The sequence below is a fragment of the Ovis canadensis genome, chromosome 3 (genome assembly GCF_042477335.2).
Source record: "Ovis canadensis isolate MfBH-ARS-UI-01 breed Bighorn chromosome 3, ARS-UI_OviCan_v2, whole genome shotgun sequence".
NCBI classification, from domain to species: domain Eukaryota; kingdom Metazoa; phylum Chordata; class Mammalia; order Artiodactyla; family Bovidae; genus Ovis; species Ovis canadensis.
Window position 1 is genome coordinate 176,455,492 of NC_091247.1, and position 16,745 is coordinate 176,472,236.

General features: G+C 38.4%; 1 protein-coding gene across 1 annotated transcript in view; it reads left to right on the forward strand.

Moving 5' to 3' along the window:
* The first annotated feature begins 1,227 nt into the window (after positions 1-1,227).
* The window catches only part of UTP20 (UTP20 small subunit processome component), an 87,716-nt gene continuing 72,198 nt past the window's right edge, over positions 1,228-16,745 (forward strand). Inside the window, exons 1-14 of the mRNA XM_069581061.1 lie at positions 1,228-1,454; positions 2,302-2,382; positions 4,250-4,316; positions 4,429-4,561; positions 5,021-5,209; positions 6,053-6,134; positions 6,761-6,898; positions 7,374-7,529; positions 8,183-8,329; positions 8,414-8,548; positions 10,010-10,087; positions 11,812-11,990; positions 16,119-16,274; positions 16,419-16,507. Of these exons, the coding sequence (XP_069437162.1) occupies positions 1,410-1,454; positions 2,302-2,382; positions 4,250-4,316; positions 4,429-4,561; positions 5,021-5,209; positions 6,053-6,134; positions 6,761-6,898; positions 7,374-7,529; positions 8,183-8,329; positions 8,414-8,548; positions 10,010-10,087; positions 11,812-11,990; positions 16,119-16,274; positions 16,419-16,507 (1,675 nt within the window). The 5' untranslated portion in view covers positions 1,228-1,409. The remainder of the gene's footprint in view (positions 1,455-2,301; positions 2,383-4,249; positions 4,317-4,428; positions 4,562-5,020; positions 5,210-6,052; positions 6,135-6,760; positions 6,899-7,373; positions 7,530-8,182; positions 8,330-8,413; positions 8,549-10,009; positions 10,088-11,811; positions 11,991-16,118; positions 16,275-16,418; positions 16,508-16,745) is intronic.

Below are 16,745 nucleotides of genomic sequence, written 5' to 3' on the forward strand. Positions count from 1 at the left end.
CAATGAATATTCAGGGTTGATTTCCTTTAGGATTGACTGTTTTGAGCTCCTTGCAATCCAAGGGACTCTCAAGAGTCTTCTCCAACACTGCAGTTCAAATAGAACAGAGCACCGGCCGTAGCAGACTCTCCAGAAATATTGAATGAAGTGAAAAAACCTCTCTCTCTCTCTCTCTCTCTCTCTCTCTCTCACACACACACACACACACACACACACACACACACACGTTCATATAATTATGTTTAACAACAGGACATAAAACTGGTAAGAAAATAACAAAAAGCTAATTGGTTGTGCATGAAACCATGAGTTACTGTGCGATGTGTGTGTGCTAAGTCGCTTCAGTTCTGTCCAACTCTTTGCGACCCTACAGACTAGTAGCCCTCCAGACTTCTCTGTGGGAGAAGGCAGTGGCACCCCACTCCAATACTCTTGCCTGGAAACTTCCATGGACGGAGGAGCCCGGTGGGCTGCGGTCCAGGGGATCTCGAGGAGTCAGACATGACTCAGCGACTTCACTTTCACTTTTCACTTTCATGCATTGGAGAAGGAAATGGCAACCCACTCCAGTGTTCTTGCCTGGAAAATCCCAGGGACGGGGGAGCCTGGTGGGCTGCTGTCTCTGGGGTCGCACAGAGTCGGACACGACTGAAGCGACTTAGCAGTAGCAGCAGACTTCTCTGTCCATCGCATTCTTCAGGCAAGAATACTGGAGTAGGTTGCCATACCCTTCTCCAGGCGATCTTGCCAACCCAGGGATTGAACCCGCGTCTCTTACATCTCCTGCGTTGGCAGGCAGGTTAAGAGTATCAGACTTTGAAGCTGAGTGACCTCTGCCAGACTGCCACTTATCGGTTGCTAATCCTTGCTTTCTTCGTAGGCCGAAGAGACTTAAAAATATGTACCTCATTTCGAATCATCACGGGGTCGCGAGGAGTCGGACGCGACTGAGCGACTGAACTGAACTGAACGGTCACAATGCGCTTTACTGTGAAACCATGAAGGTGAAGAACTTTGCTTGGTGTAGGGCACATAGTGAGGGTTAGTGATGGTCAGCTGTTAATGACGACGGCCGTGTTTTCTTTTACGATAAAAACGCACATTTCTCTTATAAACCTTCGCTCAAGACAGCTGATAAACTTCCACACCCACCTATTCACTTAGACGCTCCGCCCTTCCCAGAAGGCTCTGGGGACTGGCGCTCCTGCTCCGTCCGCTACTTCCGTTCACGTGATCCACCTAGGCTCCTCCCCGTTTCCAACATGGCGGCTCCCAGTAACTCGAGCCGCACGTGAGCTAGTCTAATTACGTGGGAGTGCAAGTGTGTGAACCAGTTTTCTTTCTCTACAGCCTGTAGCATCCCTTCGACCCTTCCCGAGATCTTCGCGGGCCGCTGCCCCTCTGCAGCCATGAAGCCAAAGCCGGTTTCCCACAAGACCGAGAACACGTACCGGGTGAGCGAGGGAACTTGCCGGTGGGCCTGATTCTGAGCGGGATTCTAGGAGTACCGTGCTCCGGCCCGAGCGGGAGTCTCTTGTCCGGAGGCTCTGGCAAACGAGTTTTCCTCTCTCCTAGCGTAATAAATAATGGGATGGGGAAGGAAGCCGGAACTCCAGACAACCAATTCAGTATCACAGACTAACCGGTTAGGAATTTTTTTTTTTTTTTTTTTTTTGCTCTTTTGTCGTTGAAAATCGAATTGGGGAGGTGGGTCGGTGGAGGAGGTAAGTGACTTACAGCTTCTGGCTGATAACAGCCCTTTCTGTTTGTTTCTAGAGGGTTTCTTTGTTACTCCACAACCGTAGGTCTGTGTATATTTAAAAATACAGTTGGTGAAACGACTTCGCCAGATTCTGTGCTTGCAGTAGGGTATGAATGAAACCTAGCAGTAGATCTAGCGAGGCCACATTGTTGTCTTTTAACACAGTTTAGCATGGGAATTTGATTTTAAACATTTTGCAGATATAGAAATATTTCATTTTCTTCCTATAGTAGTGCAGTGCATTTGTTTAACGCTCATTCAGTTTGTTTAAAGTTGTCTTTTGTGATTCATCAGTGATGTCTACTTCTAGTTGTAACACTCAGTTATACATTTTATGATTGATTGAAAATACAAGTCTGAAATTGAAAGTAAAGCTTATCATCCTTTCTAATGATAGAACATGAGGTGGCATATGGAAGCTTTAAACTTTATACTTTCACAAGGAAATTGTCAACATGATTATATAGCACTAAAACAGATATTCAAGATGTGAAACGTATAAAATGATAATGTGTTTTAAATATACTCCTCTCCTTCAGTTTCTTACATTTGCTGAGCGACTGGGGAATGTGAATATCGACATTATTCACCGGATTGATAGAACTGCAAGCTATGACGAGGTAAGAGAATGTTAAATTAGCTGATCTTCAAGTACTCATAGTTGGTTTTTCAGTCTGAGATGTGAATTATTTCTCAAGCCATTCTTTTATGAACCTGAAATGCATTAGACCTCTGCTGTCTCAAACAGTAGCCACACTTGACAGATTAGTAGATAGAATTAAATAAAAAATTCTAGTAGCTATATGTGGCCAGTTGCTACCATGTTGGCCAAATGCAGATATGGAACATTTTCATCATTGCAAAAGTTCTGATGGATGATGTTAGAAAATTGACTGGATTCTCAGGTGGCCTCTGACTCCAGTCTCTTCCTTCCCTTGTGCATTCTGAGCCCTGCTGCAGATCTGTATTCCTGAAAGTACAGTTTTAAAGAGATTCTGAGCAAGTTACTTTACTGGGGCTTAGTTTCCTCCTTTATTTAAAAAAAGGGGGGCTTGACCATATAACTTTTTCCATTTCTGACCATGCTATAATTCAGCCATAACTCTATTCAAAAATCACTGCATCATTTCTCTGCCATAATTTTTATAACATGCATCAACTTGGGATTCAACCTCAGTTTTTACAGCTTTTCACTTGACTCTAGTCAGGCTCTGCTCACTGTCACTTTGAATGTCTTGTCTGTAATATGTGAATTCAGCTAAGTGATGTTATCTAGGTAGGCACATAATCCTTTGGGAGCTCACAGTGAAGGGAGCCTAACCAAGATTCTTTAGGGGTGTAAAGTGAGGTGTCAAAAAAGATTAAGTAGACAAGTGTTACATGAATTGAGTCTTGTTTCTGCGGGTTTTAGCATGGCAAAGAAAGCAGGAAAGGCTGATTCAGGCTGAGGAAGAAACCTTTATAAAGGAATAGAGGCTAAGGAGAGCATGTCACATTCAAGAACCTGCAGAGCATTTTGGTATGCTTATAATTGGATGTGGGATGTTTGTGTTGATGGTAACTGAATGGGTGAAAGGGGTAGCTGGTGGAAGATAATGCTGAAGGGATAATTAAGGACCATGAAAACCTTCATATCCAGCTAAGTTTGAATTTATCCTGAAACTATGGGAAATCATTCTAGGATTATAAGGCAGGGGAGTGTGTGACATGATCCAAGTGTAAGTTTTAGATCTCTTTGGCTTTAATGTGGAGGAAAGAGCACAACTGGAGTCAGGGCAACCATTTTTGATGATTTGGTAGTCATCTAAGTAAGAACTTTAGTTTCATATAAATACGTGCAAACACTTAAAGAGGTTTTCTTTTTTTCCTCTTAAGAAAAATTGGTTCCTACCATATTCCTCACTATAAAACCTGCTTTTCTCACTTTGAAAGAATACTGTCAACATCCTTCTAATTCAGTAATAGATATAATTTTTGACACATGGTATATCTTATTATGTGTAGACCATGAGGTATGCCCCCCCGACAATAAAGCTGAATGAACATCTTTATACTTATAAAATCACAAATTTTATAAGAAAATCTCCAAAAATGGAATCACTGGGTTAAAGGACATACCTGTTTTTAATTTTAATAGACATGCCAGATTACTTCTCTGTAATAGTGTAGCAGTTCATTTTTCCAAAAGCAGAATGAAAGAACTGTAAGAGTCAACATTTTTCCTGGCTTAAAATTGTGAAAAAAAATAAATTTTTTAAAAAATGTGACTATTGCATATGTTTAAATTTGCTACCCGTATTGTATCCCTGATTGCTTTTTAAGGTGTGTTAGTTAATGCCCTTTTCTAAAAAAAAAAAAACTAAGGATTTTTTTCAACTCTTGTCTATCATCATTGTCTTAAAATATTAATGTATCTTTATTCTTATTTACCTTGATTATAGTTTTTCTTTGAGTTGTCTGATTGATGGACTGCTTTAATCTTGGCAGGAAGTTGAAACCTACTTTTTTGAGGGTCTGCTGAAGTGGAGAGAATTGAACCTGACGGAACACTTTGGTATTTTCTGTTTTGTTTCTATTTTATTCACCTGTCATTTGCACTGAATATGGTCAAAACAGCTAAAGAGTGGTGTGATGGAAAAGTAGAACTTTTTTTTTCCTCTACCCAGGGAAATTTTACAAAGAGGTTATTGACAAATGCCAGTCATTCAATCAGCTGGTGTACCATCAAAATGAGATAGTTCAGAGTTTGAAGACTCACCTGCAAATCAAGAACAGTTACGCCTATCAGCCCCTTTTGGAGTAAGTAGCATGTTGAGAGAAAGGTGACAACATTTATCTGAATTTTAAGAAAGGTTGCTTTATAGCTACATGTGCTTTAGATCTAGTGTTTGTAATGTAGAAGCAAGAATTTACCTTTGTGGTTGTTGTTAGATTAAAATATTGGTACATTACTGTAAAGCAGAATCTTGAGGATATATACTCTTTTGCTTTCTCTACTTTTATAAGAACCTGATTTTTGACAGCTTTGAAACGATTAACCGTAACTTGTGATAGTGTATCTTCTTGCTCTAGCCTGATTTCTTTGCTCAACTCTTAAAACATGAAAAATTTTATACTTCTTTTGAAACTTAGTTTAGAAGGTTCAATTAACCTTTTCATCATAGGCGATTGGTTATCATTTGTGAACTAGATTCGTAGTGTTCGGTTTTTAATCTTCATGTCTCAGAATCAGTTACCTTCTTTATTTTTTTCATCCAGTTTGGTTGTACAGTTGGCACGAGATCTGCAGACAGACTTCTATCCCCATTTTCAGGATTTTTTTCTGACCATCACCTCAATCCTGGAGACTCAGGACACGGAGTTGTTAGAATGGGCTTTCACCTCTCTGTCATACCTGTACAAGTACCTTTGGAGACTGATGGTGAAAGACATGTCCCATATATACAGGTAACCCTTTTCTCTCATACACATTTTTCTTTTTTTCCTCTTTTTTTTTAGCTTAAAAATTTTATTTTGTATATAATTCAGTGCTATTTAGTAAATTTATAAAGTTATGCAACGATCACCACAATCCAGTTTAAGAATGTTTCCCTCATCTCCAAAAGATTTCTCATGCCCTTCTGCAGTCAGTCCTGCTCCCCATCTGTATCACTTTGAGAGCAAAAGCAATATGCGCTTGTCGAACATAAGATTTCCTCTGTGGAAACAACTGTGTGCTCGAAGCCCTTCAGAAGAGTGATCCTCTTCTACAGTGATAGTTTTTAGTGTTTAAGTTGTGTTAAGCTTTTATCTTTTGGTCAAGGGAGGTTTTTATGTTTTTATTTTTTGGCTACGCTGGCTCTTTGTTATTGCACACAAGCTTTCTCCAGTTGTGGCAAACAGGCGCTGCTGTCTAGTTTCAGTGTGTGGAGCCCAGGCTGTAGGTGCGTGGGCTTCAGGAGTGGCGGCACAGGGCTCAGTTGCTCCACAGAACGTGGAATCTTCGCGGATCAGAAATCGAGCTCATGTCCCCTACTTTGGCAGGCAGATTCTTTATCCACTACTCCACCAGGGAAGTCCAGGCAGTTTTTACTGATACTGACAAGAGCCAATCCTAGAACTTTTAATGTCTGTTACCGTCAGTCTTCCATTTGGCATGTGAGTGTCATGTAATCAAATGAGATTTTAAACTGCTTATGTTATTATACCTTCCTTGCATTCCTTGCATAGTGTTAAGAACATAATTGACATGTACTATTAATGCATCTTTATTAAAATGATTACTTAAACATCTTATTTTCTCATTTATAGCATGTATAGTACACTTCTGGCTCATAAAAAGCTACATATAAGAAATTTTGCTGCTGAAAGCTTTACTTTTTTGATGAGAAAGGTTAGTTTGATAATTATATGTTTATTGCTCATTAATCCTCAAGAATCTGATGAACAGAAGGCAATATCTTTTATAATATGGTTATTATGGACTGACATATATATAAAAATGGAAACCAGTTACTGTTTTGAGGTTATCTCATCATTGTTGTTTTTGCTTACTAATGTGAAATAATTTGGTTGTTTCTTTTATTATTATATGGTGTATATACATTCTCTAATTCACGTCAGTCTGTACATGAGCAGTGAGATTAACAGGGATTTTTATAATAGTTTCCTGTAAGCAACTGGTTGTATAGTGTCATTTGTTTTTGTTTTTATAAGAGTTTTTATAATAAAATCATTGCTATTAAATTTCTTTCATACTCATAAATGATAGAATGTTGCCTTATATAGTTTTTCTTGGTACATACCTTCATATTATACCAATGAATTAATCACTTCTGTGTAACATTAAAAATGTTACTGTACTCTCACAGTAGTTTGAAATCATTGCAAGTGTCTCTTTTTCAGAATTTTTTTCCTTATTACATTTAAATATAAATCTGTAGAATAGCAAATAGTAATTCTTCTTTTGGATATGTTTATGTTGTAAATGCAGTTTTCTATTTGCATTTTGTGTTTTAGGTTTCTGATAAAAATGCACTTTTCAATTTAATGTTTCTTGATCTTGATGAACATCCAGAAAAAGTAGAAGGCGTTGGACAATTGCTCTTTGAAATGTGCAAAGGAGTTAGAAATATGTTTCACTCTTGCACAGAGAAGGTAAATAAGCTAGAGGAGTTCCCTGAGTCTTTGTGAAAAGGATTAAAAAGGAAATGGATGAGATATACACAGGTGATTCAGAGAGAGGATTACGTAGAATAAATAGAAAACATTTGGGGAGCATTAGGGCTTTAAAAGCAGTGCTTACCTAGTATAGGCCCTGGGTTATTAGGTATTTCTCATGTAAAAAATCACTGCTCTCTTTTTCATCCTGCATGCTGGAAGGTAAGACAAATTGATCAGTGAGTGAGGGTGATGGCGGGTGGGCAGTTGTATGATAAAATTCGTAATCCTAGTTTTGAAATTGTTTTGGGACACATAGTTAACCACCAAAACTGTCATATCCTTGATTATCCTGAATCAGATTTTAAGATAGCTTGATCAGAATGGAGAATAATCAAGAGTGGAAATAACAGTGTAGTACTTGAGACTAAGAGTGTACACATTCATTTTCATGACTCTTGGATTTCCACAGGCAATAAAGCTAATTTTGCAAAAGCTCGGACCAGTTACAGAAACAGAAGCTCAACTTCCATGGATTTTAGTTGGAGAAACACTCAAAAACATGGTCAAATCCACTGCACTCTATATCTACAAGGAACATTTTGGAATATTCTTTGAATGTTTGCAAGTGAGTTGTGGTTTTTAAGTATTTGTGTGTAACTAGGAGTCCAGGAGTTGATTGCTGTTGTTCTTAGCTCAGTGGATTGCTGCTGGAGATTATATCCTATAATTGTTGTTACCATAATTTTACACACTTCCTAGGATTTTCCTTCCCTCTCCCCCTTGTACTGATATTTTTACTTGCTTTCAGTATCTTGAGAGGCATGCAGTGGAGTGTAGTGGTTAAGAGCACAGGCTTCGGAGCCAGATGGCCTCTTTGCCACTTACTGCTCCTGTGCCTTGGGAAAGTCATTTAAGTGTCTAGTCCTCATTCTTTTCATCTGGTAACTAAGAGTAATAGTATTCTCTACCTGTGAGGATGGTGAGGAAATACTTGTTAAGAACTTGAAACAGTGCACTCAGAAACGTTGTTGGTTATGTCTGTGGCCACACCACCCTGAACTCACCCAATCTCATCTGATCTCAGAAGCTAAGCAGGGTCAGCCCTGGTTAGTACTTGGATGGGAGTAACATTCATGGTTATCATTAGTGACTCCCAGTAAAGGTGTCTTTTTCTTTCAAAGCAAAAGATTGTGAAAATTTGAGTGGCTTCACATAATATTTTCATTAACAGATGAGTTTGATAGTTGATAGTTTTTCTCTTAAATTCTTCGTTTGCAGGAATCACTCCTGGACCTACATACAAAAGTAACCGAAACTAACTGTGGTGAAAGTTCTGAACAGATTAAAAGGTTGTTAGAAACATACCTGATACTTGTAAAACATGGAAATGGATCAAAGATAACCAAACCTGTTGATGTTTGTAAAGTAAGTTCCCAACTTAGTTTGCTTAGAACATGTTTGTTAGAAGCTGACTGCTAAGTGTTCATTGTTTTCCCTTTTGTTTTACAGGTCTTGTCTCAAACATTACAAACAGCCCATCTCTCTACATCTTGCCGGGAGACACTCTTGGATGTAGTTTCTGCTTTGATCCTAGGCGAAAATGTTTCCTTGCCAGAGACCCTCATCAGAGAAACCATAGAAAAAGTAATTTACTTCAGCCAATATTAATCGAGTAGTTAATATTATGTTTAGCACTGAGTAAGCCTTTAGGGGAATACCAGTGAAGCCTGGCAAAGGCTCTGCCTTCAGGGAATTTATAATCTTGTTAAGGGGATGTGAATCACATGCTGTATTGGAAATAAAACAAATGTGATAAAAGCTAAATCTGCTCAGCAAATATTCACCTGAACAAATAATTACTTAACCAAGTGTAGGCTATGGACTAGATATGGTAGGATGGACAGTTTTTTGTGTTTTTTTTGCCTGTGATTTTTTTGTTAGGGAGGTGGTGTCTTGATGAAAGTGAAGTCGCTCAGTCATGTCTGACTCTTTGCGACCCCGTGAACTGTAGCCCACCAGGCTCCTCTGTCCATGGGATTCTCCAGGCAAGAATACTGGAGTGGGTTGCCATTTCCTTCTCCAGGGGATCTTCCCAACCCAGGGTTCGAACCCAGGTCTCCTGCATTGCAGGCAGACGCTTTAACCTCTGAGTGTCTTGGTAGTATATAGTTAAAATCTGTTGAATCAGTCTGTCAGCATTTGTGTCACATTGAACTCTGGGTGTTGGTGATGGACAGGGAGGCCGGCATGCTGCAGTTCATGGGGTCGCAAAGAGTTGGACACGACTGAGCAATTGAACGGAACTGAACTGGAACTTAAAGGTTAATTCTGTCTGGGATTGTGGAACAGTAAACGCTTTTCAACGGACTTATATTTTGGATAGTCCTTAAAGGTTAAATATCAGTCTGCCAGTCAGAGAAGGAATTAAAAACTCTAGGAGAGAGAAGAACAAAGATGTGTTCAAAAATGTATGGGCTGTGGGCACAGGAAGTGTGATATATATCAGTAAGGCTCTGCTTGGCTTTGAAAAATTAGGTTGGATTTTTTCCCTCTGCAAGTAGTGGAGGGTCCTGAGAAAACGATAAACGGGGAAATGAATGAGATTGGCATCTTAGTGAGTTAAGATGAATTGGAGGGAGGTGGGACTGAAAGTAAAAATCAGTTAGGTTCTTTGTAGGGCAGCAGTGTAAAGTTACAAAGAAGGTATAAAGTGTTGCTTGCCCTTTTATGTTTCTGTGTAGCTGGGAAAGAATGAGCAAGTCTTAGGCAGAGCTCCTGTGTTAATCACTGGAAGTACAGTGCCCTTCGAATCTAAGTCCCTTTGGAGAAGGCTGAGCACTTAGAATGCTGGTGGGAGTGTGCCCACCATTCCTTCACTTCAGTAGTTCCTTTTCTGTGGAGGGGGGCCCAGTGCCTGGGCTCACACCTGGCAGTGGCAGATTCAGCAGTCCAGTTCTTCTTGCTTCCCATGACTACTTTAACTTGTATTGAGCATCCCACTACTTCCTCCTTGCAAGCTAGAGGGCCTTGAAGATTTGGGATGTTTTTATTTTCAGGAATGGGAGAGTACTCTCTTTGTACTTACATTAGTATTCTTTGCCACAGATTTTTGAAAGCAACTTTGAAAGACGCTTAATTTTGGATTTTTCAGAAGTCATGTTTGGTATGAAGCAGTTTGAGCAGGTGAGTGAGATTATTAAGTCTTGGATTTGACTCTGTCATGATGAAAATAATCAATTTAAAAAATCCTGTGATTTTTGTGTTTTGAAAGGAAAAGGATTTGATGGTTTTAATTCTTTTTTTTTGAAGCAATTATATTCCTGTTCTAGGTCACATGTGAAACTTTATTCCACATGCTAAGCATTTTCAGTTATAATAGGTAACCAATTTGGTTTTAGTAATCTTTTAGGAAGTTATAGCCTGTAGTGGTGGCCTAGAAGGTAAAGAATCTACCTGCTATGTGGAAGGCCTGTGTTCAGTCCCTGGGTTGGGAAGATCCCCTGGAGAAGGGAATGGCTACCCACTCCAGTAGCCTGGAGAATCCCACAGACAGAAGAGCCTGGCTTGCTATAGTCCTTGGGGTCACAAAGAGTTGGACACAACTGAGCGACAAACACTTACACTTTTCACTTAGGAAGTTATAAAACAATGTGTCGTCAAATCCTGAGTTTATCTTTTCCCCTCACCCCCATCGAACATTTGCCACTCCTTAAAACTGGTGATCCTACTATGTACTGCATAGAAATCTATCTCTTCTCTCGTTTTCCCCTTTAGTCTTTAATAATATATATTTTTGGTTGTCTCCAAAAAAAAAACCAAAAACACCACTTCTTTAGACATGTCCCAGCTCTGTTCTTTCCTGCCCAGTGAGGACCCTTTATAGCCCTCTCATTTTCTTGGCAGCTGCATCATTGCTTCTCTGTTCCTTTTGGTCTTTTTTTTTTTAATAATTTATTTTTATCAGAGTATCCTATGCATGTAGTTTGAAAGGTCACACAGGGCTAAAAAACAGTTATTAATTCCCACCCCCATCTTCCTCACCAGTAACAAGCACAAATGATTTTTTTTAGCTATTTTTTTTCTAATATTTACTTTATATTTTTAAATCATCTGAATATACTGCTTTTCCTTGACATTAATTTTAGTCCTCATCTGTAGGCTTCCTCCTGAGTAGGTGGATTCTTTTTCTTTTATACTACTCTTCTCAGTAGAGAGTTAACATCACAAATTTTGGTTGAGGTCATATTCAGTCCTTCTTATAAGCAAGGAGTATTTTATATTTACATTTCCGTTTTTGTATACCCTTTCATTTTTTCCAGTTGCCTCATTTTTTAAAAACTGGAAATTGCTTCTTTAAAATTGTTCGTCAGCGAGCCTTCCAGCAGCCTCGTAGAATGCCTTTCACACAGCAAACTAGCAGATCATTTAACAGATCTTTTCTCTTCTGGAGACAGTCTTCCCAGAGCCATTTAACTCTGAACGGGTTGCTTTCTCTGCCCACTGCACAGATGCCATACTGGGACTTGCCTATTTCCTGGGTCCCATGTCTTTCTCTTGCTATAGCTTGCATTCTTACATTGTAGTTCACTTTCTTATTTTGATGAAACACATTCTCCAGAGGTTCCTGAGAAAAGGTGAACGGTAGTAAGATTTTGAGCTTTAGTATGTCTGAAAGTGTCTTGTCTCCTCACTCTACACTGCCAGTACCCCAGGTATAGCATTTTAGGTTCTTCCTCAGTTTTTCAGGCCTTGCTCCATTGTCTTCTTGCCTCCTTTGCTCCTGTGGAGAGGTCTGGTATCTTTGTTTATGATCTCTTTTTCTTTGTGGAAGTGTTAGGATATTCTCTTCATTAGATGTTCTGAAATTTACATCTGTTAATAAGTGTGACTTCCTTTTTTATTTTTAGCTTTTCCTACCCAGCTTTCTCTTGTATATTGAGAATTGCTTCCTGACGAATGATGCTGCAGTCAGAGATGAAGCTCTGGCCATTTTGGCCAAGCTCATTCTTAACAAAGCAGCACCTCCCACTGCTGGCTCCATGGCGATTGAGAAGTACCCTCTGCCTTTCTCCCAGCAGACGGTGGGGTAAGTTCTAAAATCCTAATTTCTTATATTCTAGGTAGGGTTACCCATTTAAAAATAACACATTCAGAATATTGTAAAAACTGAAGATCTACATGTATTAACTGGAAAAATGTCTCTGACATATTGTTGTTACATGAAAAAAATAAGTTGTAGGAGAGTACTTCTAATACCATGACATTTTGCAAAGTTAGAATCAAAAGTACATATAAGCATAGGAACACGTGGAATGGTACAAAAACAGGTTAAGTTGTTAACTTCAGGAAGATGGTAAGTGGAAGAAAGAAGTCACTATTAATTTTCTTAACCTTTTATTTTAAAACGATTATATATTCATGTGTGGTCATAATAAACAGAACAGAGAGGTTCCATATACCTTTCCTGTAGTTTCCCCCTAGTGGCAACATCTTACATAAACTTATTTCAATATCACAGCCAGAAAATTGATGTCAGTACAATCCACCAACCTTATTCAGATTTACCAGTTTTACATCACTCATCTGTGTGTGTAAATGTACATGGATATATAGTTCTGTGCAGGTTTATCATGTCTATTCACAACCACCACCAGAGTCAAGATACAGAGCTGTTCCCTCACTGCGAGGATCTCTGGTGCTACTTTCAGTAGCCACAGTCACCCTGCGGCTCTGCATTCCAACCCTAACTCTTGGCAACTACTAATCTTACACTCTGTTTTTACACTTTTGTCATTTCAAGAATATTATATACATAAAATTATACTCTACAGCGTTGGAGATTGACTTTTTCACACAACATAATTCCCTTGAGACCTATGTAAGTTTTGTGCATCAGTAACCTGTTATTTTTTGAACATATTTCTGTGTGTTGTTCCTGAGTAGTATTCCAAGGTAATGGATGGAGCAGTCTGTTTAGTCATTCACTTCTTGAAAGATATTTATGCCATTCCTAGTTTTTGGCTATTATGAATAATGCTCTTATTAACATTCATGTACATAGCTTTCCATTTCTCTGAGATAAATGCCTAAAAGCAGACTTGTTGGATGATATTATAAGGGCATGTTCAGGTTGATAAGCTGTCAAGTAGTTTTGCAGAGTGGTAGTGCGGTTTTATATTCCCATCAGCAGTATAGGTGATCCAGTTTCTCTGCATCCTCACCAGCATTTGATATTATCACTAATTTTTTGGTTTTGCCGTCCGATAGGATGTAGTATTATCTTATGGTGGTTTTAATTTGCATTTCCCTAGTGGCTAAGGATGTTGATATGCTTATTTGCCATCTGCATATTGTCTTTAGTGTAATATATGTTCATTTCCTTGATCCATTTTCTAACTTGATTGTTTCTTTCTTGTTGAGTTTCAAGAATGCTTTATATATTGTGATGTAAATCCTTTCACCTGCTTTGCAAGTATTTTCTCCAAGTCTGTAGCTTATCTTCCTTCACTTAAGATTTTTCACAGATCAGAAGTTTTAAATTTTGATGAGGTCCAGTTTATCAACTTTTCCTTTTATGGATAATGCTTTTGATGTCGAGTCTAAGAACTTTTTTCCTAGCTATAGTTCTCAAGTATTTCCTCCTACTTTTCTTAAAGTCTTATCATTTTATGTTTTACATTTAAGTCCATGATCCATTTTGAGTTAATTTTTCTATAAGGTGTGAAATTTAGATCAAGTTTCCTTTTTTGCCTCTAAATGTCCACTGCTCTGGCAACATTTGTTGAAAAGGCTATTCTTTCTCACTGAACTACTTTTGCATCTGTGTCAAAAATCAACTGGACATTAATGTGTGGGACTTCCTGGCTGTCTCTTCTGTTCCACTGATCTATGTGTCTCTTCTCCTCTGATGCCACACTGTCTTATTACTACAGTAAAATGAATCAGGAAATCTTAAATCCTTCCACTGTGTTCTTCATTTCAAAATTGCTTCATCTATTCCTGGTCCTTTCTTCTGTATAAATTTTAGAAGAAACTTGCCTATGTCTACAAAAAAATCCTTGCTGGGATTTTGTTTTGAATTATATTAAATCTAAAGGTCAGTTTGGAGAGACTTGACAACTCCCTAAAGATACACAAAACTGTTACCTTTATTTATGTCAGAAGGATGGTAAGAGGAAGAAAGAAGTGATTATTAGCTTTTAGATTATACACTTTTGCATTGTTTGAATTGTTAAAAGGACTGTGGATTACTTTCTCAGTTTTATTAAAAATGATACATACTCTTTGGAAGTTAAAGTTTATGGAGTTATTTGAAAGGATTCTGCTTACTATTTTTCAAATAGAAATTATCATTCCTAATAAATGGAAGCATATTAACTTAAAGCAAGTGCCACAGGTTCTGTGTTTTCTTTCTGTAAGAAAACTTCCATCACTAAGAAAATTTCTGTCACCCTGTAGAATAACTTGTCTTTTTCTGAATACTTCTGGTCACACTTCATCCACAAATTTATAGTGGAAATTAAAGAAGATAATAGATGTGAAAAGAGTCTTCAGAAGATAAATGTATTCTGTCATTTGACAGATACGTATCATATCAGGTACTGTTCTAGGCACTGGGATATAATAATGAAAAAGGGCTTCTTTGGAGGAGATGACACTTTCTGTGGGGCAGGCTTGTGAGGCAGGTAAATAGGATACTTTTAGATAGTGAGAAAGGAAAAATAAAACAGGGTGTTGAGAGAGAGTAGATAGAGAACAGCACTAGTCCTGTCTGGAGAGGGGACTTTTGGTCCAATTGTAATGGTAGAAGGATCCAGCCTGGCAGAGAAAGGCTGGGTGAAAGGTTTTTCAGACAGAGAGGAGAGTTCCTGCAAAGACCGTAGGATTGGAATAAGTGTGTATGTTTGAGGAACTAAAGGAAAGCCTCTGCAGGTAAAGAGCATTGAGAAAGGAAGAGAGTGGAAGTAGAGGAAGTGAGAGGAGGAGACAAGGGTCGATCACCCAGGGCCTTGCAGGATGAGGTAAGAGTTATGGATTTTATCGGAGGAGCTCATTGGCAGGTGTGATAAAGCAGGGGGATGACATAGCAACTAATGACTTACCTTTATAAAGCATCTCATTTTTTTTTTGTTTGTAAGATTTCTTGCAGATTATGAGTCATGGTTAGTACTAGAAAGACTGTATAAACAAGTTCTAAAACAACTTTTAGAAATTACCAATAAAATTAACTTGATTTTTATCTACTGTAGTTTCCAAGCATTCAGTGTCCTGATAAGTATAAAACAAAACAGAGTGCAACTTTTTCATTAACTTTAAAGATAAAAAGATATAGGAAGAAAAACCTGATATTCTACTTCAATTTCATAACAAGTTTTACCAGACTGGTCATGGAAGGATAAATTATAATAGATCATTTTATTTATTGTTTCTTTGACTTTTTTTTCTGTTAGAGTCTGTCTTTGAAATAAGACTGAGGTAGAGTTCATTGGTAAACAAGAATACTGCCAAAGTAACAGGTAGCTAAAACTGAGTGTCATGTCAGAAAATATCATTGAGTAAACACTTACCAGATTAAAGCAGCAGAGGAAGTAACTTCTAATACTGTCTGAGCCACCAGGGAAGCCCCTTAATCATTTTATCATGTTAAAAAGGAAAGGGGGGGATGGAAGAAGTCAGTTCATACAGTAAATTACCTTAAACACTTGTCCATCAGTAGTTCAAATTCAGAAATAATACCTAAAACTGGAAGAGACTTGCTTTGCAAGTTATGAAGCAAATTAAAATAGAAAAAGAAAGCAGAACCAGTGGGTTTGAAAAACCTTGTCACTGAAAATCAGTGAATGAGTCATATTTGTTTAGTTATTTGTATTCAACCGTCAGCACCAGTTCCCTCCTTCCTGCTAATCTCCACACATGGAAAGGAACCAATTTTTAAAAATTAATTGAAGTATAGTTTCACAGTGTTGTTAGTTTCTACTGTACAGCGAAGTGAATCAGCTGTATGTGTACATATATTCCCTCTTTTTTGGTTTTCTTTCCTAATTAGGTCACTGCAGAGTGCTGAGTAGAGTTCTTTATGCTATACAGTAGGTTCTCCCTAGTTGTCTATTTTATACATAGTATCAGTGGAGGAACCAATTTTATTTCAAGCTTCAGAGGGCAAAAGCAACTACCTCCTTTTCTTATTTTAAGTATTCATCTTTTCTTCTTTCAGATCCTATATAAGGCAGAAGACGACGAAATCCAAGGGAGGAAAGGAACAGATCTCGGTGTTGGACCATCTTTTATCTATAATTCAGTCACCCCCGAATCAAGATACTACTTACCTTTCATGTTCTTGGGCGGCCCTTGTCGTGTTACCTCATATTAGGTGAGAAAATCAACTGTGTTTAATTGTGAAAAGTATTTTAGCAAACTGATGAAAATATTTAGTAGTCATTTTTTTGCTATTTCATGAGAAAGTTGTTGCATGCCAGTTTGAGTGTTTCCCTTTTTCTCTCCACTTCTTGGACAGGCCCCTGGAGAAGGAGAAGGTGACACCACTAGTCACCGGCTTCATTGAGTCCCTCTTCATGACTGTTGACAGAGGGAGCTTTGGAAAAGGTCAGTTACAATCACCATTTGTTCTCTTGTTGTCTTTCCTGGCACACCCAGAGGAACTGTAAACACATGGGTACCAGAGAATAGTACCGGCGTTACATTCTGGCAGAACCCCCCAAATGTAAATAGGGAAGAAAGAGGCTGAGATGTAATTACAAGGTTACCACCTCGTAATGTGGTGACCAGGTCAGGATGGTCTGAACATTTGCCTGAGTCCAAAGGTAAAGCAGCAGAATGCTAC